Source organism: Camelus dromedarius, chromosome 19 (assembly GCF_036321535.1).
Source record: "Camelus dromedarius isolate mCamDro1 chromosome 19, mCamDro1.pat, whole genome shotgun sequence".
Taxonomy (NCBI): Eukaryota; Metazoa; Chordata; class Mammalia; order Artiodactyla; family Camelidae; genus Camelus; species Camelus dromedarius.
The window spans coordinates 23,306,530-23,323,330 of NC_087454.1; the positions used below are offsets into that span (position 1 = coordinate 23,306,530).

Consider the following 16,801-nt stretch of genomic DNA (forward strand, 5'->3'; position numbering starts at 1 on the left):
ATCTAAGGTATTTTGTGTAATGGGTTCAGTGGAGAAGTTAGAGGAAGAGTGCCTTAGATTCACTGAATGTCCTCCAAAGATGGCTATTATTTTATGTATAATTTAATATTACAACTTTTCTTTTTAATTTTCAAAAGACAGCTTTGCCAGATTCAGGTATTTTAATAAATGTGACAAAGGCATTGTTTAAGTTAAATACAATGTTTTCTTTTCTATCAGTTTGGAAATTTAAGACAATGCCATCCTGCAAAGGAGTGCTTAAACATCCTAATACCATAAGTAAATGGATGCGGTTGAAATATTAACTGAAAGTGAAAAAACAATTGACTGAGGACACTTATTTTCCTGAATTTCAAAATCAGGTTAAAAAGGATTTATGTTACTGCTGTATGAAACGAACTGTAAAATTTGTAGCACTGTAGAAACAATGGCCATAGAGATTTTAGTCACTTGACCCTATTAATGGTTACTGTCTAGAAAAAAATTCAAAAATCTATAAATACAAAAAACAAAAATAAAAATAAATAAAGATAGTGCAGTCCAAGATGAGTGGATAAAAAAAAAATCTGTAAATATATTACTTGGCTATTTAGACTTTGTTTCAATAATTAAACTTTTTTTCTTCATAGTAAGAAAAAAGTCACAGATATGTGATACTTTATTAGCATTCATTTGTTTCACAAAGTACAGATTTCTTCTAAATTGATAGCATTGCAGTTTAAATTTGGAATCGGGTTATGCACGCTGTTGTAATCACAGCTGCAGCATCTTATTTATTTTCATGTTTTAATTGCGTACTGTTGAGAAAATCCTGTTTTCCACAGATAACATCTATTCCTAGGTGTAATTTTATTTAAGCATTCATGTGCAAACCTGAATTTTTAAAATCTCAGTGCAGAGCTGCAGGCTTCTAATCAGTGACATGTTTATAAGAAGTTGAGATATGTGGGAAAAGCTGGCAGGAGAAACTTTTCTTCCAAAGTCTGCATAAAATCAATGGCCTGTCAGCTTAACTGATAGTTTACATTTGGTTTTCAACACAGTTGAGTGTGTATGCTGTTTTTCATTATACATTAATAAATGTGACAGAGACATTGTTATAGCTTTTTAAATATAAAGAGTACTTTGAAAATGGAATGCAAACCAAACATTTATGGAACCCCAAAGCACCTTCAGGAGGCCCCAGGGTCCCCCTGATGTTACCTATGCCAATTTAAGAGCATGTAGTTTAGAAGGTTACTAACACTGTAATTTATTGTTTTGCTTTTTTATTTCATAGTCAATTTAAGCCAACATTTAGGGCAAAAATTATTTTAGATTATCTGAATCTATGCCTTGGCTTTTCTAGCAATCATAAGAAACAACCTTTTTTTTTTTTAACATTTTTTATTGATTTATAATCATTTTACAATGTTGTGTCAAATTTCAGTGTAGAACACAATTTTTCAGTTATACATGAACATATGTATATTCATTGTCACATTTTTTTCTCTGTGAGCTACCACAGAAACAACCTTCTTTAGTATTTCATATTTAAATTTTCTGTGATGAGGTACTTTGAAATATGTCTTACATGATATTGGGCTGCTTACATCTGGGCCATTCTTTATGTGTAGAAGTCAAGAGGCCACAGTGATGGGATGCAATTGTTTTAATTTAGGCAAGGCTGCAGGACTTTAAAAAAATAAAAAGAGGACTGACAGTAAAAGGAAAACAGGATTTCACTTTATATAAGTTGTTTTATAAGCAGCTTGCTAAGTAGCAGCCCCTCTTCTATATTAAGATGTTTAGGTTTTTGCAGTATCCATGTAGAAAGTCACTTATACTTAGATATTGGTGATTTATTGTTGGAACAAAAGAAGGCACGTGGCTGAATGTTTCATAGTTTTGTGTTGGCAAATGTTTGAAGAGGGAACGGGGCCAAAAGACTTAATGTAGAAAATTTCTGGAATTTTGGTTGATTCTACAAATGCTTGTTAGGTTCACACAATGTCAGAATACTTTTGCCAGGTGAAGAACCAAGGCTTCCAAGTAAGCTTGACCGAGGATTTTAAGAGGAATTCCTCTCCTCTTTCCTTCTTCCTTCCTTCCTTCCTTCCTTCCTTCCTTCCTTCCTTCCTTCCTTCCTTCCTTCCTTCTTTCCTTCTTTCCTTCTTTCCTTCCTTCCTTCCTTCCTTCCTTCATTCTTTCCTTCCTTTCTTTCTTTTCTTTCCCCTTTCCTTTCCTTTCCTTCCTTCTTTCCTTTTGGGCTACTATCCAATTTTTACCTTGCAGCCAGGCCTCCAAAGACAACAGCAGGAGCTTAAAACTCTTGAAAAATTTAAGTAAGTAATTGGTAAAAAAATTGATTTTTTAGGTGCCAGAATGCACATGTGATCTTTTACCTAAAAATTTCCTCTGATTCATAATCCATCGTTCATCTTAAGTTATTTTTTTTATTAGTGATAATAAATAACATATATAACTTTCCTATGTGTTACAGGAGCTAGGGGATGTCCTCTGTGACTGTAAGAATTATTCTCTGAACAAACTTAGCTGGTCCGGTCCATTGCTGATTGAACTTTTGACCTTAATCTTATTAATAGCTGCTCTAAGGAAAGATTAAAGGGAAGCAGCCTGCTAGCTGCATCCTTTTGTTGTCTGAATAGGTACCACAAATATTGCCTAGTTAAGGGCCTATTGATCTGTACATTTTAAAGTTTTAAAATAATTAAGGGAACCCTTTCATAAATTTTACTTGAGAGTCTTAGATTCAATCTTACCATGATAGACCAAGTGATTGTTTTGGTTTACTTGGGTTAAATATATTAAATATTGTCTTTCACTGGTCACTGAGTTAAAGGGTTTTTTTGAGTGTATACCAATTTAATAAAGATGTATTACTTCTGTCTGTCAGCTTTTGGATCATTGTAGAACAGTCATCAGAGAGATTTGCTGATTATTTGTATTGTAAATGTCTTTTCTAAATATTTAATTCTTGGGTTACTTTTAAATGTCTGAAATCATATAATGGCAGAAGAAGTAAGGAAATAGGCTAAAATATGACTTGAATTAAAAGGATATTTCCATTTAAGAAATGAGAGATGAATAGATTGTAGAATGTTCCCCAGATCTATTTTAATGCTAGGAAACTTTTTGTCTTGCAATATTTATGACTAGTACTCCATAAATAGAATCAATAGAGAAGGGATATTTGGAAAAGCCCATAAAACATTAAAAATACTTTGATGTAACACGGGTAGCTTTAATCTCATAAAAAGTGTCCCTTTTAAAGAAATTAAAATTTGACAGGGTATTTAGTAAGATTTTAATAGTAAAATAGGTAATTATGGAAGGTGATGTTTAACAAGTAAAAAACAAAAACATAATTTGGGTAAAAACAAGTTGGAGTTATTATTAAGTATATGATAATGTAATGTTATTGAAATAAGGTAGCAGGATTTGGAATTAGTTCCTATTAAAATGACTAAGACCTGATGGGTCCTATAGTAAGTTCAGTATTTTTTTATCATTTGATTTTTGTTTTCATATAGGTGATTGGTCTGTTGGATGTTTTCACACCTGCAAGGTCTTTGGAGGAATTCAATGATGTGTAAGTAAATTTGTCTTTGCCTTCTTCAGCTAGAGGTTGAAGATTAGCAGCCCATTTCTACTCCTGAACCACTTAGCAGTATCCGACTTAGATTCTTTATTCCTGTCATCAACTCTTCTGGGGATTGGGGATGGATACCAAACAAAGGTGTATATTCTGTGTGGTGTATATTAGTATTTTCATTGTCTCAGGCACATTTGTCTCCTATTTGGAGAGACAGTGCTGGGTCCTTAGTTCCATAGAGAAGAGTATAGGGAGTTTTGACCGTGATTTTTATTCTCAAATTGTTACTTTAAAATGGAGAAATGTAATGGAGCCATGGTTCCACATGGGTTCTTCCCTTTCTCTTATCCTACCTGTGTGTGGGAAATGGTACTAGAACTGTATTATGAGCCTCCAAGTATTGGATTTCTGTTCTGTGACAAGGGGAAGGCCTCACATGTTTAGAAAGCTGACAGATAGTGTTAATTCTCTAGGTTTGTGACCATCTCTATTGTTTTAGCCTGGGAACCCCCCTGGAAAGCAGAGTCTGAGATTCTCAGGAACCAAGAATCAGGGGCTCGGGAAAGTGAAACAGGGAGGGAGAGAAAGTTGCTACAAGGGTGCGTTATTAAGTTGGTCACCTTGTGGGCAGCTGGTCTGAAAACCGCCAGGATCTTCTAGGAAGCTGTACAGAATGCACCTCATTTATCTGAGCCTGTTCTAACATTTATCCGCTGGCTCCTGACTCCATTGGCAAGGGTTGCCCCATGGGGGATTAATGTCCTCACATGCCCAGGTGCACATGTGTGAGTACAAGGTAAATTCCAGCAAATGTTCTGGATGTTGTGCACGTGTTGTGCATGTATGAGTGCTCTACTGTAGCTTTCCCGGTGTCTGAATTAGCATAGCTCCCTCCCATCCTCAACTCACAGATACATCATACCATAAGAGAGACAGAACACCTTAAATTTAGAGTGATACATTGTGTCCTGTTGAAATTTTGGCATTCCTAACTGGAAAGGATGACTGTTGTGAAAATCAGAACAGAATTGCAGATTATGGCTGCTCTTCCTAAACCTCTACTCCCCGTTGTCCCCAGTGCTGAACTTAATCAGTTTCTCCCCACCCTTATCCTGGGTTCATTTTCTCCTACTCTTATCCTTGGCCAAGTGCAAGCACCATTTACTCCTTTCCCAGAGAACAAGCAGGAGGGTTGTTTGAACTTGTACCTTCCGTCTAATGAAAGGGGAACAGAAAAAGAAATGCAGGCTATGAAATGGAAAGAGAAAGAGGAAAGGCAGCAAAATTTTCCCCACCATTTGAACTTAGTTGGAACATGATATGACTGAGAGTAGAAGATGAGAGAGGAGAATCTGGTCTAAGTGCAAGAACTCCCACCCACATTAGCCTTGATCCTGTTAAGGAAAGTTTAAGAAACAAGCAAAGAGAAAAAAAAAAAAAAAAAAAAAAAAGGCAATAACTAAGAACAGCTGTGCTTCCTGAGCCCCACTTGGCACAATAATGTGGAGGCTTTCAGAGATTACTGGATGCTACCCAGGCAGGCAAGTTGTTGAGCCCTACTGTAGGCTGTACTTGGAATATTGCAGAATAATGCTTTTTTTCTTTAAAATTAATTCATTAATTTTTATTTTTTTAAGGATTTTATTTGTTTGGAGCAGCTTTGAGCTTAGAGCAAAATTGAGAGGGAGGTACAGGGGTTTCCTGCTTACCCCCTGCCCCCTATATGTGCATAGCTTCCCCAGTTATCAACATCACTCACCAGAATGGTATATTTTTTTACCAAGAATGACGTACATTGACACATCGTAATTACCCAAAGTCCATAGTTTACCTTAGTGTTCACCCATAATGTTGTACATTCTATGGGTTTAGACAAATGGATAATGACATAATATCATGATAATATTTACAGTATATTTTCACTGCCCTAAGAATGATGGGTTTTGATATTCTGCCTAAATGTAGGGAAAATGCTGATGTTATTGGTTTGTAAATTATTTTGGAAAACACTTGAATCAAGTCTGAGCTATATCCCAAAATTTTAGGTGTAACGAGGGTGGATTTATTTAAGAAAGGAATTGATGATTTGCTGACCTGAGCAAATGCTGTATTTTGCCTTAAGCAGTCATACGGACGTGGATTATGAACCTGTTTATCTTTTATAAAAAGACCTTATTTAAGGCCAGTGTCTTTTGAGAGGTTAAGTTTTATCCATTGTAGCGCTTTTGCCCCTTTTACCCATTTGAAGGGACCCGACTACAAGCATACTCACTGAACTGAAGTTGCATTTATTTCTGCATTCATTCAACAGATACCATGACTGCTAAGCAGGAATCTATTCTTTCTGCTTAACTATAGCTGGCTTCTGACTATTTATTTACTTATTTATTTCCAGCTTAATGGGCTATAACTGACATACAACACTGTGTAATTTGGGTTCTGATTGTTTATAAGCCAGAGCTTACTTCACTTCTTGGGAACAAATCTCAGTAACTACTTACTGAATGCTTGCTGAGCAGAGTGTTAGAACAGGCTCAGAATGACCAGAAACACTGGTCTTTCCCCCTGATGAAATAAAAATCTTTTTAGGGGAAATAATTCAGAGCACTTTTGTAACCAAATTACCAGTTGGCCGTGTGACCTTGGACAGGTCACTTTGCCTCTCTGGGCCCCAGTTAACTTCCCTGTAAAATGACGAAGTTTGAGGTGGTTTTCAATCCCAGAGAATCTATGAATATAGAATGATAAATCTAAGTTTACCTTTTGGAAAATGTTTCATTGTTTATTTTTTATGGTATGTATCACTAAGAGAAAAGTAGTGCTTGTCCAGGACCATGGTTATTTCAGTGTTTTCCAAAGTCATCTTAGAATTTACTTAAGAGATCAAAGATCTTTAGCTACAATTGCAGGGTTTGCGAATTTAAATACCTTTAGGGCCAGACAAATGACATAAACTAGGCTCAGTGTGATACAGTAGAATACCTGCACTTCCTAAAAGTATTCAAATTCACATTAAAACAAAATAAGCAAACAAACAAAAACCCACTAGTTCTGGCCAAATCAAATGAGCTGAAGACTAGTGTCGATCCATAGGCTGCCAGGTTTGGAGCAGACAGTAATTTTAAACAGGAATTTTCTGTGCTAATGAACAAAATCCCTAATTGCTTTTCATATTTATAGTTGGCTTTTAATGTTATGTGTATTTGTGCCTTTATGCTTCTGTTAGCACTTTTCATTTATCATACAATTTAAGTTTTTACTGAACTTTACATTTCTCGATTAATAGGCATCCTGCATACTTCATTGTAAGACTATACTTTTGAAAAAGGAACAAAAAAGAGGTGGTGAGTTTTGATCATTAGAAACAATGTGCAGTTACTGAGTCTACCTTCTCCTTCTAGCTTGCAAGCTCTATTAGAGCAGGGAGTTTGTTTTCTTCCTTGTTGAGTCCTTAGTAGTTAGAAATTTTCAGAAGTCAAGAGAGATGAACTGAATCGTATAATACCACATAGAAAATTGCCCACATCTTAGTTCTTTTTTGGCTTTATTTCTAATCACATTTTTCTTGATCCAGAGCTATGACTATTACTTGAAAGTTTACTAATCCTTTTTATTGGGTAAATACTGATAAGTTCTACATAAGATATCAAAACTAAAGGCCCTCAGTTGCATATGGTCTTATTAATGAGATGAAACATAAATGCTTACCTAAAACAACTTAAAGGACTAAGTCAAATTTGCAATGTCAAAGCAATACACAGGGTATTAAGTGATCTCAGAATGTAAGAGCTTAGTGGAGGAAAGCTTCTAAGGGAAAAACATAAATAAAGGTGGGGTGTAGAGATTGAAATGTATTTCAGACAATCAAAGAAATGAAGGAAATGTGTAAAGTATACAGAGAAAGAGATTTGTGTGGAATGAAAAATATTAAAGGAGTAGATAACCCTTGATTTTTCTTTTGTACTTGGATAAAATTTGTTAGTAAGTTATGATTTGGGGGGCGGGGGTGGAGGAAAGTTGTTTTCTTAAGAGACATTATCTGCTTGGAAATAATGCTTTCCTCCATCACTGAAAGAAATTCCCAGCTCATTTGTTTGGACTTACAGAAACACTAATTCTTTGGAAATAGGTTGAGTGTTCAAAATAGGTAATACAGGAAGAGAAGCAGTCTAGCTGAAAGATATATGAGTTAACTATTAACAGTTACAATTTTCAATTTATTTCCTTATCAGAGAGGTCTGATGAAATGAGGATAGGGACTTGTTAAAGCTTGTAGGTGTTGTCACTGACTCATATTCAGAATCTAAACAAATTACACATCTTTTAAGAAAATACCATTCAGTTTTTGTCTAATGTGATCAATCAGATGCCTCCCTTTTCTCAGGTTAATTGATGTAAAAAGACAAAGAAGCTTCAGGGACTCTTTCCAGTTTGAGTTCCTCAAGAAATCTTTCCTTGATTAACTCCTTCCTAAGTCTGGGTTGGAGCCCTTGCCTTATGTTCTCTGGCACCTTGATGTTCCCTTTTATAACTCTAATCATGCTCTGTTATGTTTATACGTTGATATATGCCCTCCTCTCATCTAAGCTGCCTACCTGGCTGCTGAATGGTGTTTTTACCCCTTACATTAGAACAGTGGTCTGCTTACCAGATAACGTTTTTGGCATGAGTATTTCAATAAGGTATATCCCTGCCTGGTCTTACTGGTAATGCTATATGAGTTGTTCTGGGTCATTCAATTCAGTGGTAATTGAATGCCTACTATCTGCCAGACAATGTTCTGGGTACTTTAGATACTACAGAGAGAAAAAAGAACCCTGTTTTCCTGAACATTGTACAGATAGATAGCAATAAACAATAAGCATATAAAAAAGGAAATTAGATAGTATGTTAGCAGGCAATAATGCTATGGACAAGAAGAAAAAGTAGAGCAGTGAAGGGGAGTTGGGAGTGTGGAGGCAGGAGGAGAGATGCAATTTTAAACAGAGTGGTTAAGGATAGGCCTTATTGAGAAGGTGAATTTTAAGCAAAAATTTGAAGGAGTAGAAGAGTTAGATTTGTGGATATCTGGGGAAGAGCATTCCAGCCAGAAGGAACAGCCAGTGCAAAGGTCCTGAGGCAGAAGACTGCATGCTGTATTGGAATTGCAGCAAGCAGGCCTGTGTGGCTGGAGTAAGGAGGCCAGTATGGAGCTAAGTGAAAGCAGGGAAGAAAAAAATGGATGATGAAATGGGAGAAATAATTGGGCACAGGATACTGGATTATGTAGGGCTTTATCTGCCACTAAAGGGTTTTTTTTCTTTAAGATAAATGAGAAGTCTTCATTGTCAAAGACAAGGAGTGACATGATCTGTTTTTCATTTTTAAAGAATCACTCTGTCTGCTGTTTTCAGAATAGGCTGTAGTGAGTCCCAAGGATCACTGGATGTATTTCAGAAACGTGTGGTTACAAATTGTCAATCCCTGTGATTATTTAAAATACTTTTTTTAAATATGGAAATATTTTTTGCCTTTTTTTGATAATTACTTTATCAAATAGGACTGACAGTAGTAGAGATGCCAAACTGTAGATATAGAGGAGATTTTTTTTTCTCTCTATAGGTTCTTTCTGATTTTATTATGCTTAAAAAAAGAAATCAGTATAGTAGGTAGGAGTCTTGACAATTGGGTATTATCCAAGAAGTGCTTAATAAATGAGGCTCTACATTGGGCACTGTGTAGAGTACTGAAAACCACTTATTGCCTTTTTGCTGTACATTTATAAAACTGCCGTTTTACTTATAGAAGTCACTCTGAGTAATGATGATTTATGCCCTTTACAGTTTGATTAAATTTAAAGGAGACCATCTTCACAAGAAGAGTGAAAACCAGGATTTATATCATCAGGCTATGGAATCATCTTTTCAGCCTTTAGCCTAATAAAGTCCTACTTACTTAACTCCTTTTTAAAGAAGGAGGAACTGGGTAGCTTTCTAGCTGTTCTCAGATTTAATTATTTGAAGTGTTAAGAATACAATTATAGGCATGTCTTTACTGAAATGTAATTAAATTTGCTTTCCAGAGACTAATACTGTAGAAATTACATGGCTATCTATTAATGCTCCTTTTGGGACTGACTTATTTCAAATGTGCCCATGTACATTTTCCTCTCACTCCTTTGTTCAGTACTTTTAAAAGTTACATATCTTCCATAAGCATTCAGTAACTTTGCACAATACTTGCTTTTGTCTGCTGTTGCGAGATTTATTTAGAATTCTTTATGTGTTGAGTGACAATTAGTTATCGTGGATTGGTCTTTGGGCTGCATGGAAACAACATACAGTGATTAGGTTAGTTCTGCCATGAATAATGGTAGTGGTGCAGTTGACTTAATTGGGGCCTAGCAGCAATGCTCAATAGTTATTACTATATAGACTGATTGATCTTATGTACTTACATAATGTCTTACCAGTCTCTCTCTGTGTCTGGAAATTTTAGTGATAAAATGGTTGTGGTCTCTGGTGGGGAGGGGATTTGAAAGGGATTGCACATTGTGGAGAATTCTAACTAAAAGCATGCTTACTCTCGGGCCGTGCAGTCAGTAGTCTTCTGGCAGTATAGGATTTCCTAAGTTACTGGTAACCATTTAAACACAATACTTAGTCTTGAAATTCATATGTTTGCCTTTGTAATACTATTAACAGCTTTGTGAACTAGCACAGACATTAGAGGGTTAAGATTTTTAGGTTTTCTTTCAAAGACAAATCAAGATAGGTTCTAGGTAGAATCATCCAGAACAATTTTTCCTTTGTTTACCTTTTCTCCTTAAAAATATTTTTGAAATTTGAGAGAATAATCCTTTTACTATTCAGTGTCGTAAAATGTAATTATTTCCAAAGAAGTCTTAAAAGACAGAAGTTGGATTCTTTCCTCATCTTCATCAAGCCCGATCCTTGCAAATTGTCATAATTGGTATAATGGATATGGCGACCATTATCCCAGATTTTCTGGGGGAAGTCCTCATTTCACAGTATCAACCAGTTATTCACAACATTCTCATATTTGTCAGATTATGTATCAGTTTGGGGTTAAAAAAAATACAGTGACTGTGATTAGGATGGAATATTGCAACATTTATAAAATTAAAAAAAAATTAATTCTCTTGATTTAAATTCTGTGTCAGCTGGAAGAATTTGGAGGCAGTATAGGCTGTGATTTAAGATCATGGTCTCTGAGATCAAACAGTTTTGGATTCAACCCCTGACATTATCACTGTTTTAACCTTGAGCAGGTTACATATCCTTTTTCTGTGTTTCCCCATCAATGAAATGGGAATACTAACGGGACTTATGTTATAGACTTGTTGGGAAGAGTATATGAGACGTGGGCATAGGAGACAGTGCATGGCATTGAATAAGCACTAATGCCTATGGTTATGCTATGTTGAGCTTGGAAAAATCTCTTAAATCAGAACAACCCTTATGAAAACATTTCAACAAGTCCGGTATACTCTCTAAATGACATTTAGAGCTTACCCTTTCCTCAAGGCAGTATAAACATGCAAGTTTTAAAAATAGGAAGTGCTAAAATCTCATTTATGGTTACATCTAGGCTAAGTCCTATTGATCTTCGTGAAATTGAGAACTGGCCATAGCAGCCAAAAAGGAAAATTAGGAAACAGAAACAAATTTTAATTCTTCTTTGAGGAAAGAAAGTAATAAATATAGTGATGTGTATGTATAAAGAGAGGTCATACACATATATACTAGTATATTTAAATTTACTGTCTTGGTTTCTTTTCCTCCAAATTTATAAAAAAATAGAAATGAAGTGAAATCAGCATTTTATATAGCTGAGCTGATATGCATTATTCAGGCTCAGGAATGGGTAATGATTCTTACAGCAGATAAAACCTAACCTAATTTTTAAAACTGCGTACTCTTTAGTACTGATTGTGGTTTCTATGTTCCCATAGCCATGTAATACAGTAATAAGTGGGTAAGGCATTGCATCTAGAATATCCATGGTGAACCTGTTGGACTTGAATGCAATCATTCCCTAATCTTACGATGTAAGGACAGGATAAGTAACCAGCACCACACCTGTGAGGGGAAGTTCTAGAATTGCTCATCATGCTCACAGATAAAATATGTTCCTCCTTCCTTTAAAGCAAATGCAGGAATATTGTCAGTGAAGTGTATCCTTTTACCAGTCATTTCTGAAAAGAGAGTTATAATTTGAAAATTTAAAGATACTCCTATTGTAGAACCTACAACTTGGAGGGTATAAAATGAGGTGAAATTATATTAGTGGATTTAAAAATATGGCCATGCATTTAGTTATACTGTATACTTCGCATGCAATAACATTTTTTAGAAAACTGATATGAACACATGTATCAGTCTAATCTCCATCTTTGCTTTTTTTTCTTTTCTCTAGAGAATCTAAGAAAAGATGTCAAGTAGGAACAAGTATAAAAACTTTTAGAAAAATAGATGGCAAATGCTAAAGTTGTAATAGTGATTATATGAGGGCCCCCCCCATGAGTAGTTATTAAGCTTTTAGCTGTCACTTTGGTACTTACTGAGTGGCCTTTTCTTAAAAACTTTTAAAAGTCTTAGGAAGATCAGAGCTTTCTCAGGGGTTCTGGATTATTTTGTAACTCTCCATTAATTTCTAGGTATCTGGTGACCCATCTCATGGGGGCAGATCTGAACAACATTGTGAAATGTCAGAAGCTTACGGATGACCACGTTCAGTTCCTCATCTACCAAATTCTCCGAGGTCTCAAGGTACAGACAGTATTAGTAATAATTTCGAGGAATAAATTCCCTCTCTCTCCCCATCTTTCCCTTCAGATTTAGGGCTTAAGGAAAAACAAAACAAAACTTTTCGTATGGAAAATTTCAAGTACTCACAAAACCACAAGTACAACCATAGTATAATGAACCCCTGTGTTTACTCAGCAACCACATTTACCAATACATGGCTAATCATGTTTCTTTCGTATTCCTCCAAACCCTAGATTATTTTAAGGCAAGTCTAGACATCATTATCATTCTACCCATTGATACTTCTGTATGCATATCTGAGAGTTAAGGACTCTTCATTGTTACGTCTACACAATAATAATTTCTTGATATAGTCTCATATCTGGTCATTGTCATGTTGAAACTTTAAAAACATCCTCAAGGAGGCTAATTTATTTGTGGCAGGGGCAAATAAATAGTGTTTTATAATGAAACCACCTTTGATATTTTGCAGCTTTGAGTCCTTATTGGTGCTCCAGAGCATCAACCAGAAAATAGGTTAAAAGCTCTATTTCACTCATACTCCAGCTCTATGAATAGAGTTGATGGTATGGAAATCATAGTTATGATAAATGTACAGACTACTGATGATCACTTGTTATGATTTCTAACACTGTTAATACTAGCATTTCTTAGTGATGCATGAAAATGTACTTCAAATATGTCATATAATATGACAATAGGAGGTTGGAGATAACTTTATTTAACTGACATTTTTCTCTTTCACAGTATATACATTCAGCTGACATAATTCACAGGGTATGTTTTGTGTTTCTATTGAATTATTTTGGGGAGGGTGAAGGTGGGGAGACTGGCATTTAGCCAAGATCCTAATCTAAGCTAATTTTAGCCATTGAAATATTGATTGATTGCAGCTTTGCTCTAGGTTTAAACCAGTTAAAGAAAGAAGATGTATAGTTTTTACCTATTTAAGGTTAATTAGGACTAGACAGTGACTGTAGGTTGGAGATTGTCTGTTTATAGCTGGATGAAGTCTTACTTTGATGTTTGGATCTTCATCATTACCTTTAGGGGAAGGATTTACCAGGCACCATAAAGCTGATCCTATTCTCTCTGTACTTGCTTCCTAGGACCTAAAACCTAGTAATCTAGCTGTGAATGAAGACTGTGAGCTGAAGGTAGGATGAAGTGACAGTGGTAATTGTTTGTTTCACCATGTAATTATGTTTGACTAACCAGGCAAATTTATATAGGGAATGGGTTTATAAAGCCATGACTTTTTTATCTAAAAATTCATGTTGTCCTTAGGAATATCATCAGACTTTGAAATTTAAACCATAGATTTAGCAAGCTTTAGTTTGACATTGAAGGTAGTAGCATCAGGGGTCTTGTTTTCATTCTAAAAGTTAAGTTAAAAATTTAATATGTTAGGCATAATAAAGGAAAATTACAGTATAAATATCAAGCAATCCTCTTCAAGAGATAATCACTAGTTTAAATTGATTTCTAGGAGAAAAAAAGGGCAGAAACCCACTCATTCAGAATAATTCAAATAAGAGATAATTGTCTATAAAAGAGCAAGCAGCTCTGCAACTTTCTCTTTGTTTCATTTCATTTTTTTACTCAACTTTTTGGAAACATAATTTAAGGAAGTCCTATGAACTTCCCTCTTAGGACTACTTTTGCTGCATCCTATAGAATTTGTGTGGCTGTGTTTGGGAACATAATTTACATATAATAAAATGCATCATTTTAAGTGTACATTTGACAAATTTATATATCTATGTAACCATCAATACAATTATGATAAAAAATATTTCCCTCACTCTGGAAAGTTCCCTTGTGCCCCTTCCTAGCCAGTCCTTACCCCTCTAGTCCTAACCCTGGCTTTAGACAACCACTGATTTGCTTTCTGACACTTTAGAGTAGATTTATCTTTTCTGGCATTTCATATAAATAGACTCATAAAGTATTTTTGTATGTATATCTGACTTTGCTTAATATAATATTGAGTTCCATTTGTATTATATGTATCAATAGTTCACTCTGTTTTATTGCTGAGTAGATCTATTTTATGACTATACCACAGTTTATTTATCCATCTATCTGTTGATAGACATGTGCTTCAATTCCAGTTTGGGGCTAGATAAAGCTGCTCTGAGCATTCACGTGCAGGCCTTTGTGTGGAACACGTATTTTCATTGCTCTTGGGTTAATGTCTAGCAGTGGCACTTTTGTTTTCCTTTCTGTAATTTTATTTTTTAAAGTTCTCGCTGTGTTCAGTGTGCATGCTAAGCATGGACCAGGAAATATGTTTATGAAAGTGCTATGTTGTTCTCTTGTTTTGTAAGACACTAGAGTTTTTTGTCTCCTGCTTGGTAAGTCTTAGGAGGTTGACTATTCCAGAGCCTGATTTCTCTTCTCTCCCTTAGATCTTGGATTTTGGACTGGCTCGGCATACAGATGATGAAATGACAGGCTATGTGGCCACTAGGTGGTACAGGGCTCCTGAGATCATGCTGAACTGGATGCATTACAACCAGACAGGTACTACTTGCATTTGTTGTTTAGGGCCTTACTAATACTGTGTTGGGTGTATTTGGGATTCTCAGAAGTAGAGATGGTAGGAGTGGGAAGAAACATTTTTTTCTTCCCTCAGTGATCCTTTTGAAGTCCACAAATGGGAAATATGTCAGTTGCTCAGATAGAGAAATGGGGTTTTTGTGTACAGCTTTCAGATTTTGTGATTTAGCAATCGGCTTTATACTTATTCATATTTTCAACATATTCTCCAAGTACTTTTACCTGAAGACATTGGGTTCGTGAGCCTAACCTCTCAATATTGCTTGGGAGAATCCACCATTTGTACTGATAAGAAACCTTTGCCCCTTTGTGAACAGCTTCTTTCTCTCAGCATAACTATTCTGACTTAGCCCACCTGTGAAGCCCTTTAATGGGGTGAAGGTGTTAATAAGCTTATGTATTTCTATAAAAATGCGTATGTTTGTTGAACTTCAGATGCCTTAAATATTAATTGAGTATTTCACCCCTAGTTATAGTTTGATTTGTAGCCAAGTCTGATTATAGTGACACTGTGTGCACTTTTATTTCTCTTTAATTTTGCCAGTTGATATTTGGTCAGTTGGATGTATCATGGCTGAGCTGTTGACTGGAAGAACATTGTTTCCTGGTACAGACCGTATCCTTTAAAAAGTTTTGGATTCCCGTTTCTTGTCTGTATTTTAGTGTCCATGGAAGTATATTACTTTTACCTTTCTCTAGGAAGGCTTTCAGTTACTTGCTTTTAGAGTCCAGATATGCAATGTGAGATCTGCCCTCTTGCTGAGTATCTTGCCTTGCCAAGAGAGAGGCTTCAGTTTACTTTTGTGAGTCAGAAAAATTCCTTGCAATCTGGAAAACCCTTTAAATCTTTCATATGCCATCTTTTTTGCAGCAAATCCCTTATATTAACTTCCCACAGCCGTTCTGTGACCTGAATGTCTTCCTGAGAAGTTCTAGATCTCCATGACTGATCTCAGTGAGCACAAGAAGCCCATTTATAAATCAAGGATATCTTGCTTTTATGTTTAGTTTACATATTAAAAAGGCTGTATTTGGACCTTGTAATGATATACCTGCTGACTTGTTATGTTTGTTGTTTAACAACAAGTAATAAAAGCAAGAAGTGATAAGGTTACCCTGTCGCTTACCTTTTTTCCCCCTCAGCACGACTTTATTTTTATCCCAGATGGTAGCCAGACCTTAATTTACTTTCAGATTTATTGTCGAGTTCTTAGTTTTTTCATGGCCCTTTCCTGTCTGCTGCATGCCTATTTCACATTTTAGTAATAATACCATCAAAATGTGGTTTGTTGTAACTCCCATCAGTTCCACTTGAGGAAGATGTTTGGGCAAGAAATAATTTTGAAATATATGTCTATAATTAGATGTGAAGAGTTTTTTAAGTCATTTGACTAGCCCTCAGTGGGTTTGGTTAAGCTGTTAGAGATGCCACAAGTGCCTGTGTTCTATCATGGTCAGAGACCTGAAAGCTGTTTTAGCCCTTCACCTAAGCAAACTCACTGAGTTTATAAATCTGAATGTCAGTTTACTTACTTACAGTTGAGTGGTGACTGATTTTCATGTTGTCTATCCACATATTCTAACTATCTTCCACTAGAGAAAATGTACTTTCTTAATGAACTGAAAACCTCTTCCCTCAGGGAAAGCCATGTATTTCCCTCTGAACATTCCCAGATTGATGTGGAGTACAGTCTCCTTATACTTAGCTCACCTTATTCCTCCTCATCCCCAGATTCTAATTTTAATGCCTAGTGTTTCTCCTTTGTCCTTTGCTTCCTTTACCTTATACCTGTTTCTTGGAAATTTGGCATATGCATAACAGTCCAAGCTAAGAGAATTAGAGGAAATCTGTAATTTCCCTTTTTCTTTTCAG

The 16,801-nt window shown here is 35.6% G+C and overlaps 1 protein-coding gene across 2 annotated transcripts in view; it reads left to right on the forward strand.

Moving 5' to 3' along the window:
- The window catches only part of MAPK14 (mitogen-activated protein kinase 14), a 62,020-nt gene that overhangs the window by 23,022 nt on the left and 22,197 nt on the right, over positions 1-16,801 (forward strand). For both annotated transcript variants that reach the window (XM_031434843.2, XM_010994485.3), the window contains exons 3-8: positions 3,534-3,592; positions 12,255-12,366; positions 13,114-13,143; positions 13,476-13,523; positions 14,778-14,892; positions 15,473-15,544. In XM_031434843.2, coding sequence (XP_031290703.1) covers positions 3,534-3,592; positions 12,255-12,366; positions 13,114-13,143; positions 13,476-13,523; positions 14,778-14,892; positions 15,473-15,544 — 436 coding nt within the window. The remainder of the gene's footprint in view (positions 1-3,533; positions 3,593-12,254; positions 12,367-13,113; positions 13,144-13,475; positions 13,524-14,777; positions 14,893-15,472; positions 15,545-16,801) is intronic.